This window comes from Penicillium crustosum, assembly GCF_028827405.1.
Source record: "Penicillium crustosum strain IBT 35664 chromosome Unknown utg000001l_segment0_segment0, whole genome shotgun sequence".
In the NCBI taxonomy this organism is placed as follows: Eukaryota; Fungi; Ascomycota; class Eurotiomycetes; order Eurotiales; family Aspergillaceae; genus Penicillium; species Penicillium crustosum.
Genome location: NW_026623122.1, coordinates 365,272 through 391,874, shown reverse-complemented (window position 1 = coordinate 391,874; position 26,603 = coordinate 365,272). Strand labels below are relative to the sequence as shown.

The 26,603-nt window shown below is 48.7% G+C and overlaps 8 protein-coding genes across 8 annotated transcripts; 6 read left to right on the top strand and 2 right to left on the bottom strand.

Annotated features, from left to right (window-relative positions):
• Positions 1-183: 183 nt before the first annotated feature.
• N7487_000152 (uncharacterized protein) lies at positions 184-571 on the top strand (the record flags this gene model as incomplete). Its single annotated transcript, XM_056867901.1, has 2 exons — positions 184-342; positions 410-571. The coding sequence occupies exons 1-2, from the start codon at positions 250-252 to the stop codon at positions 569-571; spliced, it is 255 nt and encodes an 84-aa protein (XP_056732685.1). The 5' UTR covers positions 184-249.
• Positions 572-979: 408 nt separating this feature from the next.
• Positions 980-4,363, bottom strand: N7487_000151 (vacuolar protein sorting-associated protein 54; the record flags this gene model as incomplete). Its single annotated transcript, XM_056867900.1, has 3 exons — positions 980-1,166; positions 1,218-4,077; positions 4,135-4,363. 3 exons carry the CDS (start codon positions 4,361-4,363, stop codon positions 980-982), a joined length of 3,276 nt encoding a protein of 1,091 aa, XP_056732684.1.
• A 455-nt stretch (positions 4,364-4,818) lies between these two features.
• Positions 4,819-7,137, top strand: N7487_000150 (MCM DNA helicase complex subunit MCM5; the record flags this gene model as incomplete). The annotated part of the gene is made up of 4 exons (XM_056867899.1): positions 4,819-4,955; positions 5,010-5,136; positions 5,184-6,586; positions 6,645-7,137. 4 exons carry the CDS (start codon positions 4,819-4,821, stop codon positions 7,135-7,137), a joined length of 2,160 nt encoding a protein of 719 aa, XP_056732683.1.
• Positions 7,138-8,999: 1,862 nt separating this feature from the next.
• N7487_000149 (CVNH domain-containing protein) lies at positions 9,000-9,451 on the top strand (the record flags this gene model as incomplete). The annotated part of the gene is made up of 2 exons (XM_056867898.1): positions 9,000-9,186; positions 9,264-9,451. 2 exons carry the CDS (start codon positions 9,000-9,002, stop codon positions 9,449-9,451), a joined length of 375 nt encoding a protein of 124 aa, XP_056732682.1.
• A 9,001-nt stretch (positions 9,452-18,452) lies between these two features.
• On the top strand, positions 18,453-19,594 carry N7487_000148 (ribokinase; the record flags this gene model as incomplete). The annotated part of the gene is made up of 2 exons (XM_056867897.1): positions 18,453-19,065; positions 19,146-19,594. The coding sequence occupies 2 exons, from the start codon at positions 18,453-18,455 to the stop codon at positions 19,592-19,594; spliced, it is 1,062 nt and encodes a 353-aa protein (XP_056732681.1).
• Positions 19,595-20,953: 1,359 nt separating this feature from the next.
• On the top strand, positions 20,954-22,173 carry N7487_000147 (uncharacterized protein; the record flags this gene model as incomplete). Its single annotated transcript, XM_056867896.1, has 2 exons — positions 20,954-21,200; positions 21,260-22,173. Exons 1-2 carry the CDS (start codon positions 21,104-21,106, stop codon positions 22,171-22,173), a joined length of 1,011 nt encoding a protein of 336 aa, XP_056732680.1. The 5' UTR covers positions 20,954-21,103.
• Positions 22,174-22,606: 433 nt separating this feature from the next.
• On the bottom strand, positions 22,607-24,681 carry N7487_000146 (transcription factor TFIIIC subunit TFC1; the record flags this gene model as incomplete). Its single annotated transcript, XM_056867895.1, has 5 exons — positions 22,607-23,822; positions 23,887-23,995; positions 24,046-24,123; positions 24,177-24,486; positions 24,541-24,681. 5 exons carry the CDS (start codon positions 24,679-24,681, stop codon positions 22,607-22,609), a joined length of 1,854 nt encoding a protein of 617 aa, XP_056732679.1.
• An 827-nt stretch (positions 24,682-25,508) lies between these two features.
• On the top strand, positions 25,509-26,411 carry N7487_000145 (uncharacterized protein; the record flags this gene model as incomplete). The annotated part of the gene is made up of 2 exons (XM_056867894.1): positions 25,509-26,019; positions 26,095-26,411. The coding sequence occupies 2 exons, from the start codon at positions 25,509-25,511 to the stop codon at positions 26,409-26,411; spliced, it is 828 nt and encodes a 275-aa protein (XP_056732678.1).
• Positions 26,412-26,603: the final 192 nt, after the last annotated feature.

Sequence of the window (26,603 nt, the reverse complement as noted above, 5' to 3'; positions counted from 1 at the left end):
ATTTCTAGACCCATTTCCAAGGCAATCGAGCAAAGATCTTGATCCTCCAACGCGCATGAAGTCATACTCCCCACTATGATTTCAGGATGTTGTCACAGAACTAACAACATGAATCAACGAAAACCAAATATAAATAGAAGTATCAAATACTCCTTTTTCCCATTGCTACATCCAACAAGAAAGAAAACCAATTCTACCTCAAATCTACATTCTACCTTTCTCCTCCCCCTCCTACAAAAACCAACCAAAATGGTCCGCGGCGCAGAATACGACAACGGTGTCCCCCAGAGCGACAACCCTATTGAGAACGGTCCTAACAAGGCACACGGCGTCGGCAATGAGGTATGTTCCACTAAATTCTATTCAAGGGAGCACTTTTTATTTGGGTAGTTGCTAATGCATTCCATAGCCCGCAGACCTGAGCCGATCACACAAGGCTGCACCCCTACCAGAGCAGACTGGCTCTGGCCGTGACGTTCACCCTGGTTTGCCTACTGCTGGATCGGATCATCCCAACGGTGGTGCTGCGAAGCCTGTTTCTCTTGATGAGAAGAACACTGCTGGGAAATAAGTGCTGTTATGTGATATGATATGTTTGGATGGTGATGATCCTGTATGATATGGTCTTTGGTGTTGATGATTTGCATATATTATGAATGATACACGATATTCTCAAGTCATGAACTCTAAATTTGGTTTAGTTAATATTCTTGGGTTAGTAGGAAGAGTAAATGAGGGCCAATCCCAGGTTCAGTGACGGTCTAACGTGTAATGCTAGAGATATATTAGAAGGAAAATCACATCTGCTCTTATTCATATCCACAAACGCCGGGCTAGCTCTAAATGCAACTGGTAGACAGATATGTGGTAGCGGCAAATAACAGGAAGTGTACAGCTCGGGAATGAGCGCGCAGGTAAGAAAGGAACATGGAGAAACAAAATTATATGTATAAGGGTAAACCGCCCATGGCAATGCAGATCAGGATTTGGTGGAATCAGAGCCATCGTCCTGCTCCGGTTGCTTTTCACTTGTTTCGGACTTGGCAGGTTCGTTGGTGATGGTAATGGGCTTCGCTTGCACAACTTCGAGGAGCTTGTCACCAACCTCGCTGGCGCCTTCAATCTTGCTGAGTTTGGTTCGGAAATACTCGACATCGGCTTGCATTCTGTGTATGGTTAGTATTAAATATCGGTGGGGTTGAGTGGTTCAAACTAACCTCTTCTTTCCATCCTCCGTCTGCACGTCAGCCTCCTGGAAGGCCTTCGTCCATTGATCACGATAGCTGTTGAATACAGGTACCATGATCATGCTAACTGTCATGTCGGGAAGATGCTTGCTCAGGACGCGGTGGAGAGTACCCGTCTCCTTGGCCAGGGTTTCCATGTAGGGATTGACGGCAGGAGTCGCTCCCTTGGAATTCCAGTCGATCTTCTTCATCGAGTTCACGTGGACCGAAGAGCGCGAGCTCATGATATCAACCAGTTTCTCGTGGATACCGCTCTGATGCTCCTGGCAGAGTCGCTTCACTTTGTCAAACTCGGCCATCAAGGGGTTTGCCTGTCCATGGCGACGGACAAATTCTCGTACGTACGGGACCAGAGCAATAACAAAGCTCAATGCCTGTGATGACAGCGCGAGATGCTTAGTTGTGATATTCTTCAGGCCCGCACTACGTGTGGCACCGGCTCCAAGAATCAATTGCGATGACCGCGAGTTGAACAGTTTTAGGATATCTAGTAGGTGCGGAGCAATGTCCTGGATCATGGTGGGGATATTCGACATGAGGAAATCGAACTCCTCAATACTGCGCATCATGGCAACAGCCGAGTCAGGCAGAATGTATTTCTGCTCGTCGATGACGGCACTGCGAACCTTGGACTTGTCTGTCCCATTCTCAGCAGCAATATCAGCAGGTTTGGCTAGCTCGTTTCCAGGACGTTCAATCCAGATCTTGGAAACTTCGACCCAGGCGTCAATGTCCTTGGTGCTTGCATCGAGAATTCTAGTAAGAATGGTGTTCTCGGCATCTCCGAAATCGCGTGCATCCCATCGATCGGCATCCATGACATTGACAATTTGATGCCGTTGGCCATCACCGAAACGGGTAATGAAATCGCGGATTTGATTTCCAACTATTGTTTTCAGGGCAGTGCCACTGCGTCCTGAAATAGCCTCGCATTCATCGGCAAACAGGCGATTGAGGGTGAAGTACCTAAGGAATTCCTCCTTGGAAAGCTGGGCGGTTTGTTCGGATCGCACTTTCAACACCTTTGTTATCTGGGATTGGGCGATGTCAACTGCCTGACCAAGCAGACTCGACATATCCAAAACCTGAAGAATCTCATCCTGGGCCAGGTCAGAGGCCGTGGGCCCGATCTGTGAAGAGTTTATAGCTTGATCCATGCTCTGCGGGTTGGGGCTTCGTGGTGGTGACTTGACGCCGGAAGTGGGCGAATTCCCCAAGCCGCTAGCAATATCCAGAAGAACTTTGACTTGGACGCTGAGTCGCCTGAGCGATTCACTGATCCCAGTGTAGACATTCATCAACATCGTATAAGCATCATCTGAGTCGAGAGCGCGAAGATTACGAGCAAGGATTGATGACTTCTCTTGTTGGCTCAGCTGATGACCGCCATGTGTTGATAGCGATACCATAGATTCATTATCATCATCACTAGAACTGGGCAGGTGTTTGCGAATAAGGCCCTTCATTTCTCGTAAAACAGCGGTTTTGAAAGAAGTTGCAGCTGACATCGTATAGTGTGCACGCGCAAGTCCGTTGAGCTGGGTATTCAATTTGGATCGCAAATCGTTATTGAAATTCATGTAGGCAGGTGATACCGATACTCCAGACCGTTGACCACCTCGCTGCCGTTGGAATGAGTTTCCCCAGCGCTGCAGGGTCACATTCGATGGCACAGTTTGAACATGCTCTCGTAAATCTCCCAAAAGGTCATTCAAGAACCGGGTCTCATAGCCCATACCGATGCGTTGGCGGAGCTGTGCCAGGTCGTCAGATGATCCCTCAAGGGCCTTGATGCCTCGCAGGTCGATAATGCGTCTGGGGGCACCCTCGTCGTCCTCCGAAGCGGCACGGGCAGGGAGCTTTTCACCGGCCATCAGCTTTTCGACTTCCTCCAGGCCATCAGCAGCTTCCTCAATGTCGCCCTGCTCTACCAATTCTTCGCACCGAGACACAGATTCGACCACATCGCGAAGCTGAGCCACGGCAGCTCCCAACATTCGTACATTTTCTCTTCGCCGTCTCAAATTGACAATTTTGAGACCACCTAGGGCCATTTCTTTGTCGATTTTCTGCAGGTCTTTTCTCAGTACTTGTATCCGGTTGACTGAGTCCGCGGCTTCTGCGTGCAATTCTCGGAGGGATCCAAGAGCAGTGAAGAATGATTTCGATGCCGTTGAGATAGAGGAAATAAGGTGGATCTCCACAGTATCCATGTACCATGAAAGCTTTTCTTGGAGAATTGCATTTGTTGCTAGTGCTTTTCTTCCAGTTTGTACTGGCTCCGGAACCAATCCATTGGCGTGTTTGTCGTCTTTGGACGGCGGGCGAGGCGGCCGAACCACCTCTGATTTCTCCGATATCACGTCAAACGTTCGAGGATTCTCTAGATGGAAACCCTCTTCGAAATAAACCGGAGGGATGGTGGAGAGAGGGGTAACAGCCGGGGCACGACCACGTGCACTGGAGGGGCGTCGACCGCGAGTATCATATGGTGAAGATGATCTTGAACCGGTCGACATGACGGAAGACCTTCGCTCAGGGGACCATGGCATTAACGAATCGCGATCGGAATCTGGCTTGGGGGACTTGGAAGCCTGCGCCGGTAAGGCTTCCTCCCCAGCGCCTTCTTTCGATTGCTGAAACACATCGTATAAACCGCCCACTTGCGATAGATATGGCTGAAAGACCTTTGCATCCACGTGTTTGATGTTTGTCAGAGTCACTGGCGGGATATCGCGGGAGGACGGGGGCTTGAATCCCGCGGATGATGTGACACTACCGGTCGTCATACCGGTGCGGATGATTGGGGGCTGGAGGAGGGTGGAAATGGCTATATTGGCGTTAATAGGTCAATCATCGAGCAATTGAGGATTTCGAGGTCACAAACCATTCTGTCCAGACTCTGCGACAGACTCTGAGATCGAGCCATGGTAGTGAGAAGACTCCAGGACACCTCCGATGCTCATGATCGAGCTCGCGGTTGATCCCCTCCTCAGGGGGAACCGCTGAGGGGCCACACGTGGAGATTCCAACTGGCTTGTTGAATAAGGGATCGAAGGCGACGAGACCCCAGACGCCAAGCTATCAATTGACTTTCGTGGACTGGTTGACGACATGGCTGCCACGAGCCGGATCGGACAGCCACCGGGGGAGGGTCGATCGTTGTGATGTTCCGTGTTATCTGATCATGACAGTGGATATACTCCTGACTGTAGAGCTGTGGCAGGCTCAGATACGGGGTCCAATGCGGGTCAAGTCAGATTCTGCGATTCGCGATTTTGGTCCGAGATTGGTTGCGGAATGCCTGTGATGTGGCTTTGTTTCCATGAAGCTGGTCATGGCTCCCCAATCGGTCAATGCGCTAACGCCGGGCGCTTCCCCGTGCTGACTCAGATATTTGCGGCCTTAGGCTTTAAACTTAATGCCTCAGGCGACAGCTGACTCAGAAACCACTTAACGCGTGAACCCTCGACGCGTCGCGTTGGTGCCACACTAACCAAAAGTTCTTGAAGCCTCCCTTCCGCCAAATCATCAACCCCCCCAACCTGCCATATTTGCGGTCCTCTACACCATGGATAGACGCACCCCCTATACTTTGAGCGTACTTGCGCCTAGCACCAATGGCGCTGATGAAGATCGCACGACTATTCAAAATCGTCTCCGGGATTTCGTGCTAGAATTTCAGCTGGATAATGCATTCGTCTACCGGTACGCATCCCACTGCCATGATGGTCGAATGGAGACTAATTTATGATTACATAGCGATCAACTACGGCAAAATGCCCTTGTGAAACAATATTACTGTGATATTGACATTGCCCATCTAATTTCTTACAACGAAGAATTGGCCCACAAACTCACCACCGAGCCCGGCGATATCATCCCTCTTGTAAGTTTCTTATCCCGCTGATATTGGCGGTCGCTAACTTGAAGTAGTTCGAGCTGGCCCTGAAACAATGTACTGCGCGGATTGTCTACCCAGGGCAGCGCGATATCACACTACCCTCCCACCAACTGCTCCTACACTCTTCGGCATCGCATATCTCAATCCGTGATCTCAATGCCACCAATATCTCCCACCTCGTTCGAATCCCTGGAATTGTAATTGGAGCTTCAACAATATCTTCCAAATCAACAATTATTCACGTTCGTTGTAAGGGGTGCGATCACAGCGAAAACATCCAGGTCGATGGTGGCTTCTCTGGCCTATCGCTGCCACGCCGCTGCGGTCGGCCCAGGAACGAAAATGATCAGCCCAATGAGCAATGTCCCTTGGATCCCTACGTCGTTCACCACGAGAGATGTCAATTCGTGGACCAGCAAGTCCTCAAGCTTCAAGAAGCCCCTGACCAGGTGCCAGTCGGTGAGATGCCGCGACACGTCCTTATTTCTGCCGATCGCTACCTTGCCAACCGAGTTGTTCCTGGCTCCCGTTGCACAGTTATGGGAATTTTCTCTATCTACCAAGCGAAGGGTGTCAAGAAAGAGGCTGCGGTGGCTATCCGCAACCCCTATCTCCGTGCAGTGGGAATTACGTCCGACGTCGACCAGACAGCGAAGGGCGCCTCAGTCTTCTCCGAGGAGGAAGAACAAGAATTCCTGGAGCTTAGCCGGAGGCCCGACCTGTACGATGCCCTTGCTCGCAGCATTGCCCCATCTATCTATGGAAATGCGGATATGAAGAAAGCCATTGTGTGTCTGCTCATGGGTGGCTCAAAGAAGATTCTTCCCGATGGAATGAAGCTTCGTGGTGATATTAACGTGCTTATGCTCGGTGACCCCGGTACTGCCAAGTCTCAGCTCTTGAAGTTCGTCGAAAAGGCTGCTCCCATCGCCATCTACACCTCTGGAAAGGGTTCATCTGCCGCTGGTTTGACAGCCTCCGTGCAGCGAGATCACACTACGCGCGAGTTCTATCTCGAAGGTGGTGCTATGGTGCTTGCTGATGGCGGTGTTGTGTGTATTGATGAGTTCGATAAGATGCGCGACGAGGACCGAGTGGCCATTCACGAAGCCATGGAACAGCAGACCATTTCTATTGCCAAGGCCGGCATCACCACAATCCTCAACTCAAGAACGTCCGTATTGGCCGCAGCAAACCCTATCTTCGGTCGATACGATGATCTCAAGACCCCCGGCGAGAATATTGATTTCCAGACCACTATCCTGTCCCGTTTCGATATGATCTTCATCGTCCGCGATGAACATGAGCGTGGCCGCGATGAGAAGATTGCTCGCCACGTCATGGGCGTGCACATGGGTGGTCGCGGTGTGGAAGAGCAGGTGGAAGCTGAGATTCCCGTTGAGCAGATGAAGCGCTACATCAGCTACTGCCGCAGGTATGTTGAGACTCCTTACTGATTTCCCCTGCTATATTTATACTAACATCCCGTCTAGCCGTTGTGCGCCCCGTCTCTCGCCCGAAGCGGCGGAAAAACTCTCGTCTCACTTCGTTTCCATCCGAAAGCAAGTCCACCGTGCCGAGATGGAGTCCAACTCTCGATCATCAATCCCCATCACCGTCCGTCAACTCGAGGCTATTGTCCGTATCTCCGAGTCCCTTGCCAAACTTTCCCTCTCTCCTATCGCCACGGAAGCCCACGTGGATGAGGCGATCCGCCTGTTCCTGGCATCCACTATGGACGCTATTACCCAGGGTGAGGGCCAAGGTAGCAAGGAGCTTATGGAGCAGAGCAGCAAGATTGAAGATGAGTTGAAGCGTCGTCTCCCCATTGGCTGGAGCACAAGCTTGGCCACTCTGCGCCGCGACTTTGTTGATGGCAAGAACTATACCGAGCAAGCCCTTAACCGTGCCCTGGTGGTCTTGCAGCGACGTGACACCATCCAGATCCGTTCTGGTGGATCTCAAATCTACCGCAATGGAGTTTGATCTGTGACTTATTATGATTCTAATGTGTTTCTGTTGATACACCTGGTATGTGTGCTATGGGATGGGTTATCGATTCTGTGCATCTGTCGATCTTGCAAGGCATGGGAGTTTGCAAGCGGTGTTGGGCGTGTTTAATATTGAGGTTTTGAGGGTATTTTCAAGATGAATTGCATATTCCTTCCTGTTCCATGAACCCAATGTAAGACGTAGTACCTTCCCTGTCGCGCGTCGCAGCTTCCCTTTTAAGTCGTCACATTAAGTCACTGGGAAGGTATGAATACCCCCTCCCCCTCAGACTTCTCTCTCTTCTTACTTCGTTCCTCGACCCTCCAGGCCCACATTACACTCTGTGGTTCCCTAGGCACCCAACAATTTTTTGAATTTTCTCAGCTTCAGGTCCTCATTCAACACATAGATGCTGTTGTCAAGTGATCGGTTTATCTTAATAACTCTGGCGGGTCTCTGTAGGCGGCCTGGGCTAGGCTGCGAATGGCACGAAGCATGTACACGCGGGTACCGACTGGCGGTCTTCGGATACCTGAGGTGTCTAGCAATGACCTCTGCGGATACAGACTGTACGTGTCCAAGTGCTCCCGTTGTCCGTCAGGAGCCGGACCAAGGGGCTCTGTTCTCATCTCCTCTACGTACTATTTGAACTAATTCTTTGTACTTCCCACAGAGATAGCTCTCTGAACAATTTTCTGAGGATGTTTTTTTTTTGGAGGGGGGGGTTTCATATTACCGAAGGTATATTTGACGATTGTTGTTCTTCGTGGTCCTGGTGTATGCCAGTCTTGTGGGCTTTATGCTTGATCCTGTGGTTGCTTTGTCTCCACTTTGTTGCTTCAACCTTGTATGTATAAATCGACAATACACAACCTCTTGACTTGATGATTCAACCGTAAACACTTAGAATATGTGTCATGATGACCCTTCGTAGTTCAAATCTCACCGTATTTCGTTTTTCCTGGAATCATAGAGAAACATTTGTGACGATGTGTTGTCCACCTTGGACGATGCTCCACCTCAATCCCTGCCCCTCCAAAACCCCTCCAAGTCACAGGGCTAGCCTTATTCAGCCACAGGTCCCCTCAAAGCCACTGGTTGTGAATAACCCCTCTCCAATATCTCGACTGCCAAGGACTGACAACATGAGGCTGCATCCCCAAACTGGCTTGGCACAGTATCAGCCCCGGTCAACTGCATTGTCCTCATTAGGCACCAGCATTTCTCTTCGGTCGGTTCGATACCCATTGGCCATGTGTGGCCCACGTCCTGTGGCTGTTCTCTAAGGCTGTCACGGAATCATGCATTCTTGGTGCGCATGCACAGTGCAACGTCAGGATATGTCCCTGCGAATCCTGTGGCTGGGGACAGTGGGGGATGTCGCCATGCGCCACGATAACTGGATATCAACTCGATGTGCTCTGAAGTCCGTCGTGCCGGATATTCCGCCAAGATGACAGCCTCGGATGTTCACTTGGGCCTGATCGGTCTGATCCACCTACTGACGTGTACGGGCATTGTGGATGCTGCCATTCCGTCCTCTCCACAGCTGTCTAAAGACTAACTCGCTAGGTTTCTTTGTCTTTGAAGGCATCCCCGTTTATATGGAGTACAGCATCCCCGCTTTGCCAATGTCGCTCCTTCCAATGAATTCCCCACCCTAGCCAGTTGCCATGGCGCAATCGAGATGCAGTGAGACAAATTAGTCGGGGACATCTGTCGGACAAGAACTGGGGGCTGCTGCACGATTCCTTGTGTTAGTCCAGATTGCGACTCGGGGAGTATTGGTCTCGCCAGATGGGGTATATAAAGAGACTACCCTCCCCCTCCGTTGACTTTCGTCATCCACGAAGTTTATGATACATAGCCTCTACACTCTACTTTGCATTCTTCTCTCCCAAATCGACAATATGAGCTTCCACGAATCTGCTACCCACATCGAGCTTGAGGATGGTCACATCCTCAAGGCTGTTCTTCGCAACGAGGATGGTGATGAGGAGGAGTCCACCATCGATCTCAATGATCACATCGGGAACGACAATGGTGTGTTTCTTAGTCTTTCCTTGATGTTCACCCTGCATCAATGCCGTGATACCAGGTATTCTAACTCATTTTCTTAGGTCAATTCCACTGGGATGGCGGTGACTTCCACTCCTCCGCGGACGATGTCCGATTTGATCGCGAAGGAGACGATGGCGTCCCTGTTCTGCGTGCTACCTTGCGCGATGTCGATGGCGAGGGACACGATGCGGATATCAACCTGGCCGAGCGCATTGGGAATGATAATGGACACTTGGTCTTCAACTAGGAGGCTTAGATGACTCTCAACCCTGGGGAATAGTCTTGCCATTGTTGCTGTTGTCCGGTACAATTACACACACATGGCATACCTCCAATGAGTCTATACTGTTGTTGCTTGGATGATGATTTATGATAGATTATTTGGTTTCTGTGGTATCAATTCCATTATTATATTTGATCTTCATCCTTCTAATTTGTGTTAATGACATACTGCAAAGTGTTGTCGAATGTCGTTTGATATGTCTTTTGTTTTTCCATATTCCTGCAAACTTCCAATGTCTGTACTTCCAAATAACATTTCTCCAATAAATTCCCTCGTTCCTTCCTTGCTAGCCAGCCTCCTTCATTGTTTGCTACTGCCCGCTCATTCTTTTCCCCCGTTTAGTTTGAAGCAAAAAAATGATCTCGCATCTTTGGCTGCCTAAATCCACAGTTCTCTAGGTTCGTCACCTGGTTGACCCTTGACTCGTGTTTTGTTTTGTGGTCGCTCTACGTCCTAATCCAAGCCCTCTAAACAACATATTGCTGACATTCGATCCCATTTTCTTCCAGTTTCATCGTCTGCCAACGGTCAGGCCTTTCACCGCTCTTTCTTGCGGCCTCGGATATCGCCCGTCGAGTGGGCCAAATACTCGGTGGGCCCTCCACAACCACCTCTGGCTTGCCCATGACATCACAACCTTATCCCACCCTCCTCAATCCGTCCTACCACTCCAGGCGAGCACACATGAGTGCAGGGCCTTGTGAATTGGAAGTGCAAGAAATGAATATCCGAGAGACGTCTGAGTCCAGATGATGACCTGTCAAGCGTTAGTGTCATTCAAGCCAAATGCCAGGACCAGAACCCGGTCCGCTTGTGACAAACCTCAAACTATGGGTAAGTACGCAATATAGCATCATTTTTGCGATAGATTATGAAGCTAACTGACTGAAAGACTACCCATAGACATCATATCAGGCTCATCAAGGAGGACTATATATTTATTAGCTGGTGGCAGACCGTTGGGACTTTTGGCATCATAAGGTGTCTAGCGCCTTAGAAGTAGGCTTCTCCGAGTCATCTTGTCAAGCCATATTCTGACGTCTTAGTCCTCCTTCTGTGATATGTGCAAGGAATCCACAGAAAACGAGACGCAGCGAAAAGACATGGTGGCTAAAGAGGCAGCTTTTGAATAGTTATACCAAACCTCACCTCAACGCTTGATTAAACTAAACCATTGCCGTGCAGAGCGGCGAATTGGAATCCCTTGGTCGACTACTCCAAAAGGCATGGAATGGCTCGTTGGCTTTGTCGGCGATGCTGTAATTGTTATTGTCATCCTTGCTGGCTAACATGTTTTGCCTCCCTTGAGACATGGGAGTTGAATCCTAGTACGTTGTTAGATCCTACTACATCGAGCCAAACTGTCAGATCCTGAGGGAATCTAGTGTCACAAGATTCAGCCAATGATTTTGGCCTCATCGATGAGCTACTGGCGACCCAGAGATCCCATCAACCTACGATCCCTCGAGCAAACGCGCGTGGCATTCCACCCAAGGGTATGCTTAAAGAAGCCCCTTGGAACCTCAAGGAGCGGAAGTTATACCCTATTCATCAACCAAGTAAGATGAGTAAATTGGAATATCCTGGCTGAATTACTATGAATCACACGAATTGTACAGATCTTACGTCCACGAGACTGGCCCACGGAAGTTGACCTAGCCCGGGCAACGAGTCAAGTTCAAATTCATCTCTGGTCGCAAGATGCTCCACAAGTCAACAGCGGTCAACTTGTCAACCCACCTAAAACTGTTAAACAAAGTTTGAACTAGGTGGCCAAGGCACTCGAATCCTGACCTTTGAGGAGTGGGATGAAGCAGGGCTAACTTCCGAGGTAATACAACTCGTGATTAGCGAGTCCATTGATTCCCGTGTTCAAGCCGCAGAAGACTCGTTAAAGTTCCTAGTTGAATGGTGTTCCTCGCTTCCGCTTAGTGTTCAAGTAGCTCCTTAAAAGGCAGTGCTTTCCGCCTACCCATAAGGCTGGGTGAGGCCACCACGAGAAGTTCGTCGTTTCTGATGCCTGTCAACTTAACACGTAGTTCAGACAGCTCCACGCTGCACTCGTCGAAGCCAACGTCCTCCCTCCCATTTGGCCTTGGTCAGCAAGGCTGGCATCCACTGGTGAACGATTCCAACAATCCTGATAGCCAAGGGGATTCAAAAGGCACAGTTAGCACCGCCTGAGTCCCCCTTTTTGGCATGAGCTCTTTCCTCCATATATAAGTAGGATGTTCGACTAATTTACACTTGACGTATGAAATGGAGCAAAAGTTCAAGCTAGCATCGTCCCCTTTCTTATAAATGCGTCTAGAAGTCAACTAACTTCAATAACAAGTCGATTAGAATTGTTTCTAGTGTGAGAGAGGGGTGTCCGGGGAAGGCATGGATATTAAGAAGTCTTGGGCATTCCCACAGAATCCTCGGAACCTTCACACTGATGTTCATGTGAAGTTGAAGGCCATTTACAGGGAAATAGCTATGTGTTCACATTGGTAAAAGATTCAGCTGACCCGTGGCGGAAGTGAGATTCTAGCGATTGGCATAGACGTCCTCTCTCCAATACCAGCTCAAATTATCTATGGGTTTGAAACCGGCACCAAGTATGTTTTACCCATCATATAATCTAGGCTATATGATTTATACTTACCGACAAATATTAAGCTCATTATCGTCGGGTATCTTACAGGCTTTTGAGAGACCATACAGATCAAAGATCCGCAGGAATGGGACGATAGGTTGTACGTTATGTTTGGTCTAGTGGATATTCCCGAAACCGAAATTGGAGCGTAGGCCATACTAGGTAGATCTGGTAGAGTATTATGATGTTCCAAGGCATTTCATAACTGTAGTGTAATGGGTGCGACACAAACCTAACTGATTTGTCCACATAGAACAAAATAAAACAGGTATCAATTGAGTACTGTATTTTCGACTCCTAGCACATAACCCAGCAGCGCGAGGCATAGCATAAATGCTTTAAGGGGCATGAGGTATAGGCTTATCTAGTCCTCAATAAAAAGTAAACCGCGATGTGTTAAAAAGCATCGCTTTATGGTGGGTCAAATGACCTGAATATTCAATACTCCACGCACCCTTGAAAACCTTTTGGCTGAGAAATATCGTCTCCACCCAATTGCGCATGAACCTCTAGGTGTAAGGGAGGCCACGGACACAAATCAAGATCCCCCGATAGATTGTTTCGCCGAGCCATTGAGTCAAGGTGAAACCTCTTCTCTGGAAGGAAAGGAGCTAGGGGCGCCAGATGCTTCACAATTATGGCAGATAACCGCACCTTTTCTGACCTCTAATAAGGGTAGAAACCCTCATTTGATTCTCAGTCTCCTGACATGTTCAGATGGCGGGTCTCTATGGTCTTCTCGTCGGTAAGCTCCGGAGCATACGGGAGGTTCGAAATTCTGACAGCAAACGGCAAGGCAAGTGTGATCAGAAATAGACGGATTGAAGAGGTCGAAAGACCTGCAAGGGGATCTCCACCGTGTTGGGCTCTCGGCCTTCAAATGCATTATGAAAAAGTACGCAGCTTAGACTAGGTGGCCAATCAGGATTGACTAATTCAAAAGGGATTTGTTTATCTAGTAAGTGATGAAAAGAACGCATATCATATAGTTGTGTAAATGAATTGGTCTCTTAGTGTATTCCTGCGTATCGACAAAAGGCACTTGGATGGCCTTCTGCATAGCATCCCAAATATCATGTCGGACAGAATAGATCGGATTATCGAAATCTTCAATCCGCGAGGGTATCGGTCGGATGGGCGGCCAATTATTGTTGTATGACCTGAATGAATGTGCGCTACGGGTTTGTAAAATATTAGAATAGTGAGAGGTTATAAAGCGACACACAGATTCCTTTCATAGTTGACCGTCTGATTTTCAGGGCCATCCTTTAGGTGGAGTAGTGGTTGTGGTTTGGATGATGTATGGTGTGCAAACCTGGACGACACGCTGGTAACTAGAGGACAACGTAGTCAATTGATATAAGAAAATGAAGACTAGATAGACCTTGCGAGTTATACGATGTGTGACTCGATCGATACACAAGATCTTTCTGTGCGACGGCAAGACTCTCAATGCCCCCTATCAGCCATCTTGCTCGCATGTTTAGGTTTCAGGACACCTGCACTAGTCGCTTCAGATAAAGCCCATAAATATCTCAAGAGTTGTCTCTTATGTGCCGGATCTTTGAACGGGCGTCGTTTATTGTAGACTGCATGCGGGATCTTCGTTAGAGAGGGTAGAGTCAAACAATCGTCGTCGAGCTAAGGCCCACGCTGATGTGGGGCGGGGAACTCGGTTCCATGGATCCGACGTGGGTATTGGTGGATCACGAGTATGGTTCAACGACGGCTTGTGGTAGAGCTTGTTTCAATCTGGGTAAGGGATGATCTTGACGGGGTCGTGATGGCAGCACCGTAATATGAAAATAAAGAAAACAAAAAGGTTGTGGGGGTTCGGGTATCATATACCAGGAGTGGAAGAAATGTCCAACCAAAGAAAAATAAAATAATTTCTACAAAGAGGGGCTAGGAGGTAGAGGTAATTCATATGGCTCAAAAGATGGGTGGTACTTTCCCAAAAGGAAGGAATAGGTCAGTTATGGTTGAGGAAAACGTCATAGTTACCGTGGATACGCCCTTACAGCTCAGTGGTTTAAGTCTACGTTATGTAGAATAAGTCCTGCAGTAGTGGTTGACCAGGTCGTGATAGGGAGGTCGAATTGGGTTGCGAGCTACCTGGTTCGACCCCAGGAGTGTCAATACCTAAAGGAGATTCCGATATACACCTTTTTTCTCCTGTATTTCACTTTACTCACTCCTTAGTTCATTCTGCCATCACCTCTTTATTAATCTCCAGACGTGTGACCATTCAGCCTTTTATGCACCATTCTGGTTGGTCCGATCCTCTTAGGTCCAGCCTCTCTTTCTCCACCTTTTCCTTGCCATAAAGGCGATGAATCCCCACACTGTCGGATACTACTTGCCACAAATACCTACGAAAAAGATTATTTTACAGATTCCCCTTCGTCCATGTCCATTAACTCGCCTCACGGGCCATTGATATAGAACATGGCGCCTGTTGAAAGTGCTAGAAAGGTCATCAACTACTGCGATTGCAGGCTTTTTAGTCAAATGGAAAATTCCAGCAGCGCCTACCGCAAGCGAATCAACGGAGTATCCTTTACAAACCCAAATAATTTATTGAAGGTAAGACGCCTTTCAAACCAAGCATTTCTAGATTTCCCGACTTTTCAGCACCTACTCTGCCCAGGTAAAACGAACCTTGCAGATATTCAAGCCGAATTCAGATCACTGGGTGCATCACCACCATCATGTTGAGTACAGTTGTGCAACAGATCGATTCATAAGGGGTGCGAGTCCGATTACTATATCCCTTGATGATTACACTTGTAAGAACAAATTTCAAGGCTAATTCCAGCCTCAAGGCCTGTGTTAAGACGTATCACCTAGTGGATATTTTGGTGGTAGGACTGAACTACTTCTTTAACTAGCTTGTTCTTGTTCATGCAGATTTCGAACCTGCCTTGCCTCCTTTGTTCTCACGGTCATGTGGTACATCTCAGGCTATCTACAATGCCTCACTCGTCATCCATCTCTGTGCAGCCTGCAAACTCAGTCCCCCGAGCTATCTCGGACACTACCATTTCTTTGGATGACAGACCACTCACTACAATCCACGAATTCGCTCCTCATCAGCTGACCATCTAGAGAAGCATACCAAAGCAGCTGCGAAAGTTCCCTTCAACTGCCACAGTCTATCAAAACGTCGCAACCCAAAACAAGCAATTAGGGAACAGCATCACGGACAGGATGAATAGCGAATAATGTTGGCACCTACGCTACGATTTTGAATCTCGTCAGAAAGTTTGGATTGTTCTCAGTCTCTGTCAAGAGGAGGGGATGACAGGCAAGCCACCAAGTCTAGGCTAACAATGGCCTAGGTCGATAGGTTTGTTGGCTTTCGGTAGCCTAAGATGATTCGAAAATAGTAACGCGCCGAATATAACACGGTGTATTGTTTGATTATAACTGGGATGTCAGATTAATATGAACCGAAATATATGCGGGGAGAAGTAGGTTTAAGTTAGTGATAGAAGCGTGAAACTACATCAATACCACTAGTCTCAATTCCGCAGAAGTCCTGAATACCTGGGGCAAAAATTGTCATGCGAAATTGACATGTTGCAAAAGAAGCAACGTGTGCATGAAATCAATCAGGGTTTAGAGTTGAACAACTCCAAGGACATATTAATTATGACAAATTAACTTTGATTTTCAACGGCTTCTATCTTATTAACCGTTATATAATAAACCGTAAGAGAAACAATAAACAGGCAAGGCAAGGATACTACGTAATAAGGACCTGGTTCCCTACTGCGTGGAAGGATGCACGGGCGGTGGGTCGGGTAGACCGCGGGGCATACCCGGCTACGCTAGACCATATACGGACTAGTACATGACCTTATTCCCACCGCTATGTACCGAGTACCCGCATACTATGAGTTACAATCCTATTGCAGAAATGAACAAAAGGGGGGCTAGCCGGCCAAGAAATACTACGCGGATGCATCATAGGGATGCATTGAACAGAGAGTATTCAACCGCTAAAATGCGCTGATATGCTTCGATCATATCGCGAGCAACTTGGATTATGTTGATTTACTTATTTCATTCACGGGTCTCATCATCCGCCGCCTGAATTTGTTAGGGCCAGTTGGCCATTTCCTCAGACTAGTGAGCGACTCATTCTCAGCCTAGGGATCGAACTTTTTGAGTGGGTCACAGATTCGCTCAGCTTGCAGGTACAAGTGCTTAGGACGTTCGCAGTCTGGCTCGGGGCCTCTACATGGCTGGGTGGAACAACGGTATGGGGCATGAACTCCGTTAGGTTATTTTAGGCGGTTCAGGCTCCAATGTAGCTCAACTTTAACTTCCCATTGAGGTACCATGGCGAAGGAATTGCGGATCGTCGAGCTGTAGGTGCAGCTCATCCCTCCACCCCAATGCTGTCGAGTATTCCAGTAGCCGTCCAATAATATTACCTAACCTATGTAATTCTTTGATTTAGGTGTTAGAATAGCATTGAGTCAATCGGTAACGGTCTTGGTATCACCCTCGCATGTGAGATGGCCATGATCATATAAGATGTGAAACGGTAATTAAGTACTCATAGCCAGTTAATTATGATACACGCTAGTTCTTCAAGGAGCCAATGCAACCTTCATGTTATATCATCATTTCTCTCACCAAATTCTATCAAATTTTCGGTACTGAGAAAATTGAAAGAGAGAATGAAGCAATAGAGCAGTTGAAGGGGAAAAAAAAGAATCGGAGTAGATGAAAGCAAAACATAAGAAAGAAAGAAAAATAAAGATGCGAAATGGAATCCCCCTGGTTTGTATTGACTCCTGGGGTGGAAAGCAGGTAGTACACGCCCCTAATCCCATCTCTCAAGGCAACCGGAGATAGGTAATGCACAAAGTTCATTCCCTTCCAGTTTCGCGTCCGGGGATATAGCCCATGCGCTATAATAGGGGTTTCCCTAGAAAGTCTTACCTTTCAGTTAATCTTAACAAACATCTGGCTAAGCTTCCCACAAGGTAGAACATTTTTCTCTCTTGCCAATTTCTAATAAATATGTGACGCCTGTGAGACTAAAATTTCGAATGTCGCAACGTAAGGCTGGAATAAAAGAATCATATCGCTAGGTTCAAGCAGAAAAAAATATGAAAAAGGTGTGCGAAATGAAAACCCCCCTGGTTGCAGAATCCTGGGGTTGAACCAGGCAAACTACCCCCCACCATTTCTCCCTATCACGGCTCGGTAGGCAATGCACAACGGTTCATTCCTCTCCGGTCCGCATCCGCAGACAAAGAAAACGTCAGTAAGATATAAAGATTCATGCTGGTATTGATTTATTCCATAGTATAAGCCCGGCTAGCTCTGATTGATCCAGTCTAATGCAACGGTCATCGGGTGGGTCATCTACCTAGTTCAACTCCAAGAGTGCATCAGCTAAAGGAAGCTTGAGATCTTTCATGTTAAACACACCTGAAATTACCCTCACCTTTACTTCAATAGGCATATGAACGCTGATAGCACTCTGTGAAGAGTAAAGATTATTAAACTAATGTGTGGGGACTAAGTGTTTGTTAAATTTAACGAAATGAGAGGGTCGGTCAAAGAAGACCCCTTATAGTTCAGTGACGTGTCCTTTGGGATCTCAAGCCCTGACGTTTATGGTTGACCGGTGTAGTGATAGGGAGGCCAATTGGGCGGCAAATTACCTGCGGTCGACTCCAGGGATGGGCTTTACCCAGGGGGGTTCAATTTTTTTTTCTTTGTTGCTGCATCTCATGGTATTTTGCAATTCATAATTTCTCACTTTCCTTGTTATTTTTATGACCAGAAATGTGTGAGGAACTAGTTGCATGTATTTGTCTTACAGGTTGGGGTTCGGTCCCTCCAGCCCCTACTCTTTCTTTTATTCTCCCTTGTAGCACAAATAATATATTATGACTAGTACTAGAATTTTGCTGGATTAGAAAGAAGATTTTTTTGTTCTTTTGAAACCCAAGAGATCAATGTTCGATTTTCCCGTTGTCTATGTTGTCGAAATAGACGTGGCTATACTGTAAATAGGATCCACGGAACCGTTGCTGACGGACCCATATATTGCACCTCCGATCTGCCCCACCCAGACGTCATTCCAATTCTTTTTCCACTTCGAACCTTTTCTGTCAATTACCCGACCGAAAGCTTCAGAGTGTCCCTCCTCCCTTACATTGGCAATTCTACAATCTACTGGATTTACGTTACCTCCAAATTGCACTACTGCAACACTCTCCCCATCTTCCCAGCCCGACCCAAAGACACACCCAGCCCCCGACCTACGATCCAGAAACCGACCGAGCCACCTTCTCCACCATGACACCTCTCATCCGAGTCATTGGATCCCTCAACGCTGACATGGTCTCAGTAGCACCCCGATTCCCAGACCCAGGCGAGACAATCACCTCCTCATCCTACTTCACCAGCGCGGGCGGCAAGGGCGCAAACCAAGCTGTGGCATGCGGACGCATGTCCCGAGCCAAGCCAACAGGTACCACAAACTCCACAAGCGACGTCAATGTCGAGATGATAGGTGCAGTAGGAGCCATGGACGGCCACTTCTCCTCCTTACTCAAGCCGACCCTCGAGAGATCTGGAGTCGACCCTTCCCGAGTGAAAGTCATCGACAACGCATACACGGGTGTGGCAGTGATCATTGTGGACTCGTCAGCCGGTGGCGAGAACCGGATTCTCTTTTCGCCAGGTGCAAATTACGATGGCATGCAGCCTACCCCGGAAGTGCTGGGCATGGCGCTAGCGGCGCCCGTACCCGACGTCATTGTTATGCAAGGCGAGATCCCGGTCGACACGGTTATCGGCATACTACGTGACATAGCAGCATACAAGGCCAAGTCTCGCGCTGCTGGGAAATGTGGCATTGAGTGCGGTCCGGATGTTATGCTTAATCCGGCACCTGCACCGCCTGGTGGTTTGCCCGAGGATGTATACGCTGCTGTCGACCATTTGATCCTGAATGAGACAGAGGCCGAGCTGATGACCCCCCTACAGAACAACTGCTTCGCACGGTGCCGGAAGCAGATGGTTTGGATGGCAAGGAGAAGGTCGCTCGATATTTCCACAAATTGGGTGTTAGCTACATCCTTATCACGTACGGGGCAAAGGGCGTCTGGTACAGTGCCGCGGATGGCGGCTCGTCTGGACCCAGTGATGGAGTACAGCGCTTCACTAACGAGATTCCAGCTGCCCCTGTCTCCCGGGTCTTGGATACTACTGCGGCGGGTGATACATTTGTTGGTGCCTACGCGGTCAGAGTGGCACGATGGCGCGAGCAGCGTCGCGGGGAGGGCAAGGCTGGGCAGGATGTTGCGGATGATGAGAAGGCATACCGGTACAAGACTGTCATGGACGAGGCGATGCGTTTGGCTGCGCTCGCCTCGGCTCGGGCTGTGGAACGTCAGGGTGCCATGGACAGCATTCCTTTTGAGGATGAGATCTGAGGTAATTGACAATGGTAAGTCTGCGATCATGTACATTATTATATCACTAGAGACTTGTGGAGTATATGGACTATCCCGGTCGGCATTTCCCGCCTGTAGTGGAATGTCGACGCCATTGTACATCGATGGCACAATAGACAGGCTCTCGGCTTTCGCGAGGAATGCAACAAGGATCAATACGCCGAGGAAAATAATCCGAGCCCACGAGGAACAGGGGGCGCAGGTGCCATCAAACCTTGGGAACCCTATCCATCCATGGGTGTAATATCCCTATTAATAACCCTCCATCATTCTACGCCTTGAAACAGCCTTCAGGGGCGAATTCCTACTTTGAACCACCTGGACAGCCAGCCCAGCGAACATTCCCCAGCCCTGGGTACCCGACACCCTCAACCCTTCCCCTGAGACAGAACTCCGCAAAATGTTCCACATTCACCTCAAACCCCAGCAGCCCCGGTCGGCCTCTGCATGCATGGTTTCATCCGGTAACCTGAATCCGGATGGGGCATAGCCAATGGAGACCGATGCGTTGGCAGAGTTTCATTAGACATTTCATGCGACATACTTTTAGTGCAATGGCAAACGATGTTGGTCGCGAATGAGCGCACAGTGCGCAAGGAAGAGACGTGAACGCGAAGTCGCGCGCGAGGGAACGTGCAAGACGTGGAGGACGTGATGGACGTGGAGGTATTTGGTACTTACGCGATATATGCGCTAGTAGCGGGATGCCAAGTACCGGGTACTTACGTTATGCTGACCGACGCGTCCAAGGGATACGCGACATGCAGGACTCGGGGAAATTGAACTTTGGACCTTTTGCCCTGATTTTGGGGATGATTTTACTTCTATGGGCAATTCTAGGGAAATTAGGAATAATTAATTGTATATTACTCCGTATGTTGTAGGACAATGGCACTGTGCTATATCTATAGTACTATCTATAGTATACGGAAAAGCGCGTAATTGATCTGCATCTCACCATTGTTCCCACACGAGACACGAGGAATGAAAATCAATTGGATTGTGCTGGGAATTGCATAAACGCCACTTTTTCGAATTGGCACAACGTGAACGCGACGCGCTTTTACGGAGTATGCAGGCCTTGAAATACTTCCCTTCGCCCTCCATTTGTGACTCCTCATGTCCATTGCTCCTTGCCTCTAAACTCTCGAATCCTAAGCGCTTTTAACGTTCACGAATTATTATATCTACCTCATCGCTGCACGTCTTTTACCCCGAATCATCCATCCCTTCTCTCTCTCAGCGGTATCGACCATATCTACTCATTCCTTCATTTATCTCAATTTCATCCGACCAATTCCTATCATTCAATCATTCAATCATTTTATTTCTTTTGGGATTCATCTGTCTTACACAATTACTCTCTTTCTCTTTGCATCGTGCGATCGGCCTGTCTAGTGCCTATTGTAGACCGCCAATCCTCCAAGGCTCCCCCCACTTGGCGCTGACCAAAACAAAACATCCCTCTCTCTCCCTTCTTCCTTCACCATGGCCACTCTCACTATGACTCCTACTCGTCAGCCTTTGGGCTGTTTGGACATGCCATTGATGCGATCGAAACTTAATCGTCAGAACCAGCAAAATGGTACGTGATGACCCATGTTTTGATCTTCCCAAGATGGCTTAGCTTACAATTCCAACCAGGTGCCATGTCTATGAAGTCAACCCCAATGAAGAGCTCGATCTTCATTGATGCCGATTCCGAGAATGTCAACCCGGCCAGCTACTCAACAAAACGCAAGCGTACATTCGAGGATGACGAGGACAAGAGCGCGTCTAAGCCCATCAAAACATCCCGCATGGCTCTTTCCACCCGCATCAACATCTCCCCTCGTCTATCCACCCCTTCGAAGATCCCCTCAATTACAACTCCCAAATCAGCTCCCATTCTCAAGCCCGCTGGTCGCTCCCCACCACCCAAGTCGAGCAAGTCAGCTACTCGCCGTTCGCTCATCGCCAAACCCCGCTCAGAGCAATATAGCAAGCGCGGCGTCTCTCGCCCCTTCTCTCTTGCCTCCGTCCTTGCCAAATCCACAACTCCCAAGCCTGCTCCTGCTCCCAAGGCCCCCGCCTCGTGGTCATTCGATATCCACGTCGACACCGAGCAGGAAGAAATGACCAACCTCATGCAACACTCGACCACTGTCCTGGATATCAGCGACGACGAGGGAAAGTCTGACACCTCCGCCCGTGGAAAGGAGAACGTCCCCCCTCACGAGCTCGGTATTGAACTCCCCAGTGCACGCCAGTCCACTGCCACTATTCCTGCTGCCGCTCGCAAGTCACCAAAGATGGATGAGCCCCGTTCTCCCCTCGGTGAGCTCAATGCTGCTGAATACTATGCCGAGGACTGCAATGCCTTCTCATACGCAATTGTCTATGATGATGAAGAGCACACACCCGAGTTCAAAAAGCCTTCTTCGCCTCTTTCGCAGAGCCAGGAGGCCTCTGTCACTACCTCCATTGCTGCTGTTTTGGATGCTGTTACTCCCGCGCCTGCTGAAACCCAGCAGCACAATCTTGGGGACTCGATTGATAGCACCAAGTCTGGTCTTTGATCTGTCTTCTCGTCATTCTTTTCATCTGCATCTGCATCTGGCTCAGTGGCGCTGTTCTTTGGCCTAGGGTTGGCCCCAATACCTATACCTATTTGCTTCATTCTTTGGTGTTTATCTTTCTGTTGCCTGGTGTTCGTCTCTTTTTGGGCACTGGTGTCCAGTCTATTAGGTGTTTTGGTATAACGTTGGCTACGAATTATGTATCTTTCTGCTTCACTATTGTGACCACTCGGATTGGCTTTCTCTATTCCGTCTAATTGATGAGTTATTGTCTTTTCCATGTCTGATGCTTCACGATGTATTCCAAGTCTTCCCATGGCTTTAGCGATTAAAATTAAAATGGATTCTTTTGATGAATATCTTGAGCACAAAGTAGCTACTATTTCTTTACGGAGTAGATGTAGCCAATTCTCAAGTAATCTAGGAGACTCCGTTACTCGTCCTCGTCTTCGTCCATGTCATCACTATCATCACCATCCTCATCATCATCACCGGCTTCATCAGCAGCTTCGTCGGCATCCCTCGCCGCAGCAGCATCCGCAACCTGAGCAGCCAACATCTCCCTCCGTTGAATCTCCTCCTCTTCACCCTCACTCTCCTCATCCGCTTTCTCGGGCTCAGGTTCAGGCTCCGGCTCCGGCTCAACACTCTTCCCCTTCAGAGCCCGCTTCCCCTTCCCTTTTCTCCCCTCCCCAACATCCCTCCTCACCAACCCAGCATTAGCCGACAAATTCCTCCAAATCGGCGAACTCCGGATAATCGCCCGAACCTCCGTAGCAAGACTAATCTCCTTCTGCGTCGCAACATCAGGATCAAGCGTGAAAAGCGGAAAATCAGCCTCAGACCGCGCATGCGCAGGAAGCTGCAGAATCTTCGTATAATCCTCATCAACAGGTTCCCTTCCTTCCATCAATGCCTGGATCTTATGTCGCATAATCGTCTTCGCCTTCGCAAGCGTGCCGTTCCCGAACCACCCATCGGTAACGATATCACACTCGCTGCGCAGGAACCCAGGTCCCGCATCGGGAGGATACAGATCTGCCCGCAGCTGTGCGTCTTGAATCTCGCCAACCATCCAGATGCGTCCGTCTTGCGCGAACGGCTGCTTGCCGGTGAAGATATGGCCCGTTGACGGCTCGCTGGCATTTTCGTCTTCGATTACACGCTGGTCGCTTGGTCGGGGAACGTTGTGGCGTCGGCCGCCGCCGCCATCGCGTGCGAGCTCGGCTTCTCGTGCCAGGAGGCGGAACATGAAGGTTTGGTAGTGGCGGTACTCGGGTGAGGTGCGTGGGTCGACGCCCAGCTTGATGATTGCATCGCGCCATGGGCCGGATCGGAAGATGTAGCCCACATACGGAATTGCGTGCCGTAGGTTCAGGCGGTCCTCGTCGGTTGTTAGGTTGTTGCGGAGTCCGCGACGTGTCCAGGCCGGTTGTTTTTCGTAGAGGGCGTTTAGTGTTGCGATTGTCCGGAGCATACCTGCGTCCAGTGCGCTTATTGGGAGCATGTTTGCGCGTGGCTCTGATGGGACTTTGGGTATGTCGTAGGGGACTAGGTGGGTTAGGATCTTGTTGGCCGTTTGGGTGTTCACGGTTTCTAGTTTGCCGGAGCGGCCGATGGCTTGTTTCACTGTTGGGTTTTGACGGTAGCTAGGAGGAATAGGTTAGTCGTCTAGTGGTCTTGGTTTGGTGTTTTTAGTATAGGAGCTCTTACATGTAGTGGAATGGGACGTCTCCATGGCTGAATGATGGCGGTGGGATGAGATCTGCGTTCTCGGCAGCACCTTTGGCCATGTCGATATCAAATTGCTTCATTTTGTCGACTGTCGATTGTTAGTGTTTTTCTAGTGAGATGCATGTCAGGCCGACTTACAGTCAAATGGAAGAATTTGCTCTCGGAATCGGTTCGTAAATGAACTCGCTGTAGTCGAGTAGACGAAATCAGGGATTCCTACCCTCAAGTGTTAGCAAACTGGTAATACATCATCTAAGTAGTGAACTTACCTCGGAACACATGTGTGCGTTCAACCCTTCCAACTGGTTCAATCTGGTACTTCGAAGGGTTATCACTCATGCTACGCAAGAGATCCTTCGCGGTCCGTCGCGGGGCCGGCCCGGGTGCCTCTGAATCTGGCGCGTCTGTGAAGGGCTCGTTCGAGCCTCTCTTGCGCTTCCGTCCTGTCCGCTTGGGAACAGTTACTTTGAGCTGAACATTGTTCGATTGAATGCTCGTTGACTGGACCGATCGAGCCATGGCATCTTCTGGTCGCAACACCAGATTAGCTGGTGTACCATCTTTGGCCGGGTCCAGGATCTGCAGTATATCAGCCTATATTCAATATTGTCTCAAAGGAAGAAGTATTCTCACTATTTTTATTCCAGAGTCTCCTTGTAAGGTCTCGATCGCCTTGTCGACATTGCGGACCACAGCCGGGTGTTCAACGCTGACAAGCCGACGGGATGGCACCGCGTAGAAGGGAGCAGTTCTGGCCCCCCGTTGGTCATCCATTCTGATTGATATTATTCAGACTTGTGGATGCTGTGGTTGCAGTATCATTTGCACTAGCTTTGAATCTCAATTGAGGTTGGTTGCCGCTGTTTCTGGTTTGCTATCGGGTGAGATCGCGCAAATGCGACCAAAGGCAACACTACCACTTTTCTCGGGTACTCCTCACTCAATACACCTGTTTGTATAGGATTCTGTATTTTTCTTCACCTTCACCACAATTAAACGCTCCCAGAGATATCCTTTGAGGTTAGGGAAAGAATCGAGTCTACATTCCACAAGCGGTTAGTGCGGGCTGAAGTCTCGCTGACTCATCATCCCATACCCGCACCAGCCAAGGTATACCGTCTAGGAACATTTTAAAAAAAAAAAAAAACCTTTCAAGATAATTCATTGAGTTGACATTTGAGATGCTCAAAGCAGTTTAATCAGATATCCTATATTTCCAGGCACTAAAAAAGCGGTCAATGACAGTTTATGCTACTCAATGAAGTCTGTGTCTCCCTTGTATATATCTCAGTGTATATTCTGTTGCATGTCCCTCATTTAGCTTTCCAAATAGTATTTGCTTTCAAATACAGTTAATAAAGAATCAGCCTCACTATCAGCCTCGACTCCCAAGAATATCATATGTCCTCGATTCATACAAAGGCAATATGTTATTGTGAACATATCATAGTAGCCAAAAATAAGATCACCTCACTTCCTTTTCGGGAAGACCCCTGCCAATATTAGGTTGTGATTGGTCGGGCCTTGCCAAGCATTCTCCCCGAGGTCCCCTTTCCAAAATTGGAAGTCATTTCAACAGATCACCCCTTTCGCCCGTCACTATGCCTATGAGTGTCTCTACCTCAATAACAACCAGCTCGCTGGAACCCACTTCAACCTACCAGTACGACTCCATTTTGGGTAGTAGCACGTCCTCTAGCGCGGCTGCTTCGGAGACCGGCTCCGACTATCCCGTGTTCCCAAACGGCGCCTATATCTCCAGATTTTATGTTGTCTCATCCCAGGAGTCTGGTCTCACCGACCTTGACATTGATCTCTACAATGAATGCTACCTACCGTATAACCCGTTGTCACACCACAATTTCCGGAGGGATGACACGACTGAAACCATCTCCCCCAAGCCAACCTATCTGATCAACGAGGCTCCGTGTAAACGACAAGCGGCGATTAATTCTAATTGCTACTTCCAAAATACAAACGGGTCATTTTCAGGCCTTCAGTTGTATTCTGGTGATTGGGATGTCCAGCAGCAATGCTATTGTGACATATATCCCTTCTTTGACTCGGCAACTGGTTGTCAAGAATGTTTTAGAAAACATGGAGGCATTGAGGGTGAGTCTTTCCCACAGCATGTCTTGTCTCTATGCTGTTCTCTTGGTTTAATCAGAAAAGCTAACTTCCACTGAGGCTACCACTGGTTCCCTGAGAGTTATGTGAAGGGAGTCTCGAGCGCCTACTGTGGCGCCAATCCCCAAACGACAGGGTTCTACCCTTTCGCAAATGCATGGTCGACTAGCTCAGCGGCCAGTTTGCCTAGTACTACGGCTGTTGACAGCCTAGGCACACAGACAGCGGCTAGTCTTTACTACACCTACGCTGCAGAAAGCACAGGTACCAGTGGTAGTGGCTCAAGCGAGAAAAACAGTGCTGTGGCAACCACACGCATGAGCTTGAAGAGAGCTTTAGTGGCTGCACTGCCACTCGTTCTGATGTTATCCCAATGAGGTTGTATGAATTTGGATGAAACCCAGTGAATAACTATGTATATATGTAATTATAGATTGTTAAATCTATTCGGCTTATCAGCTAGGGTGGACATAAGTCCTAGCACGATGTCCTACGACGGTATTTCAAGGACTGGTGTGAAATGAAGAAATCATCAATTGTAACACTAGCTCGCTGCTCTCTTCCACAAA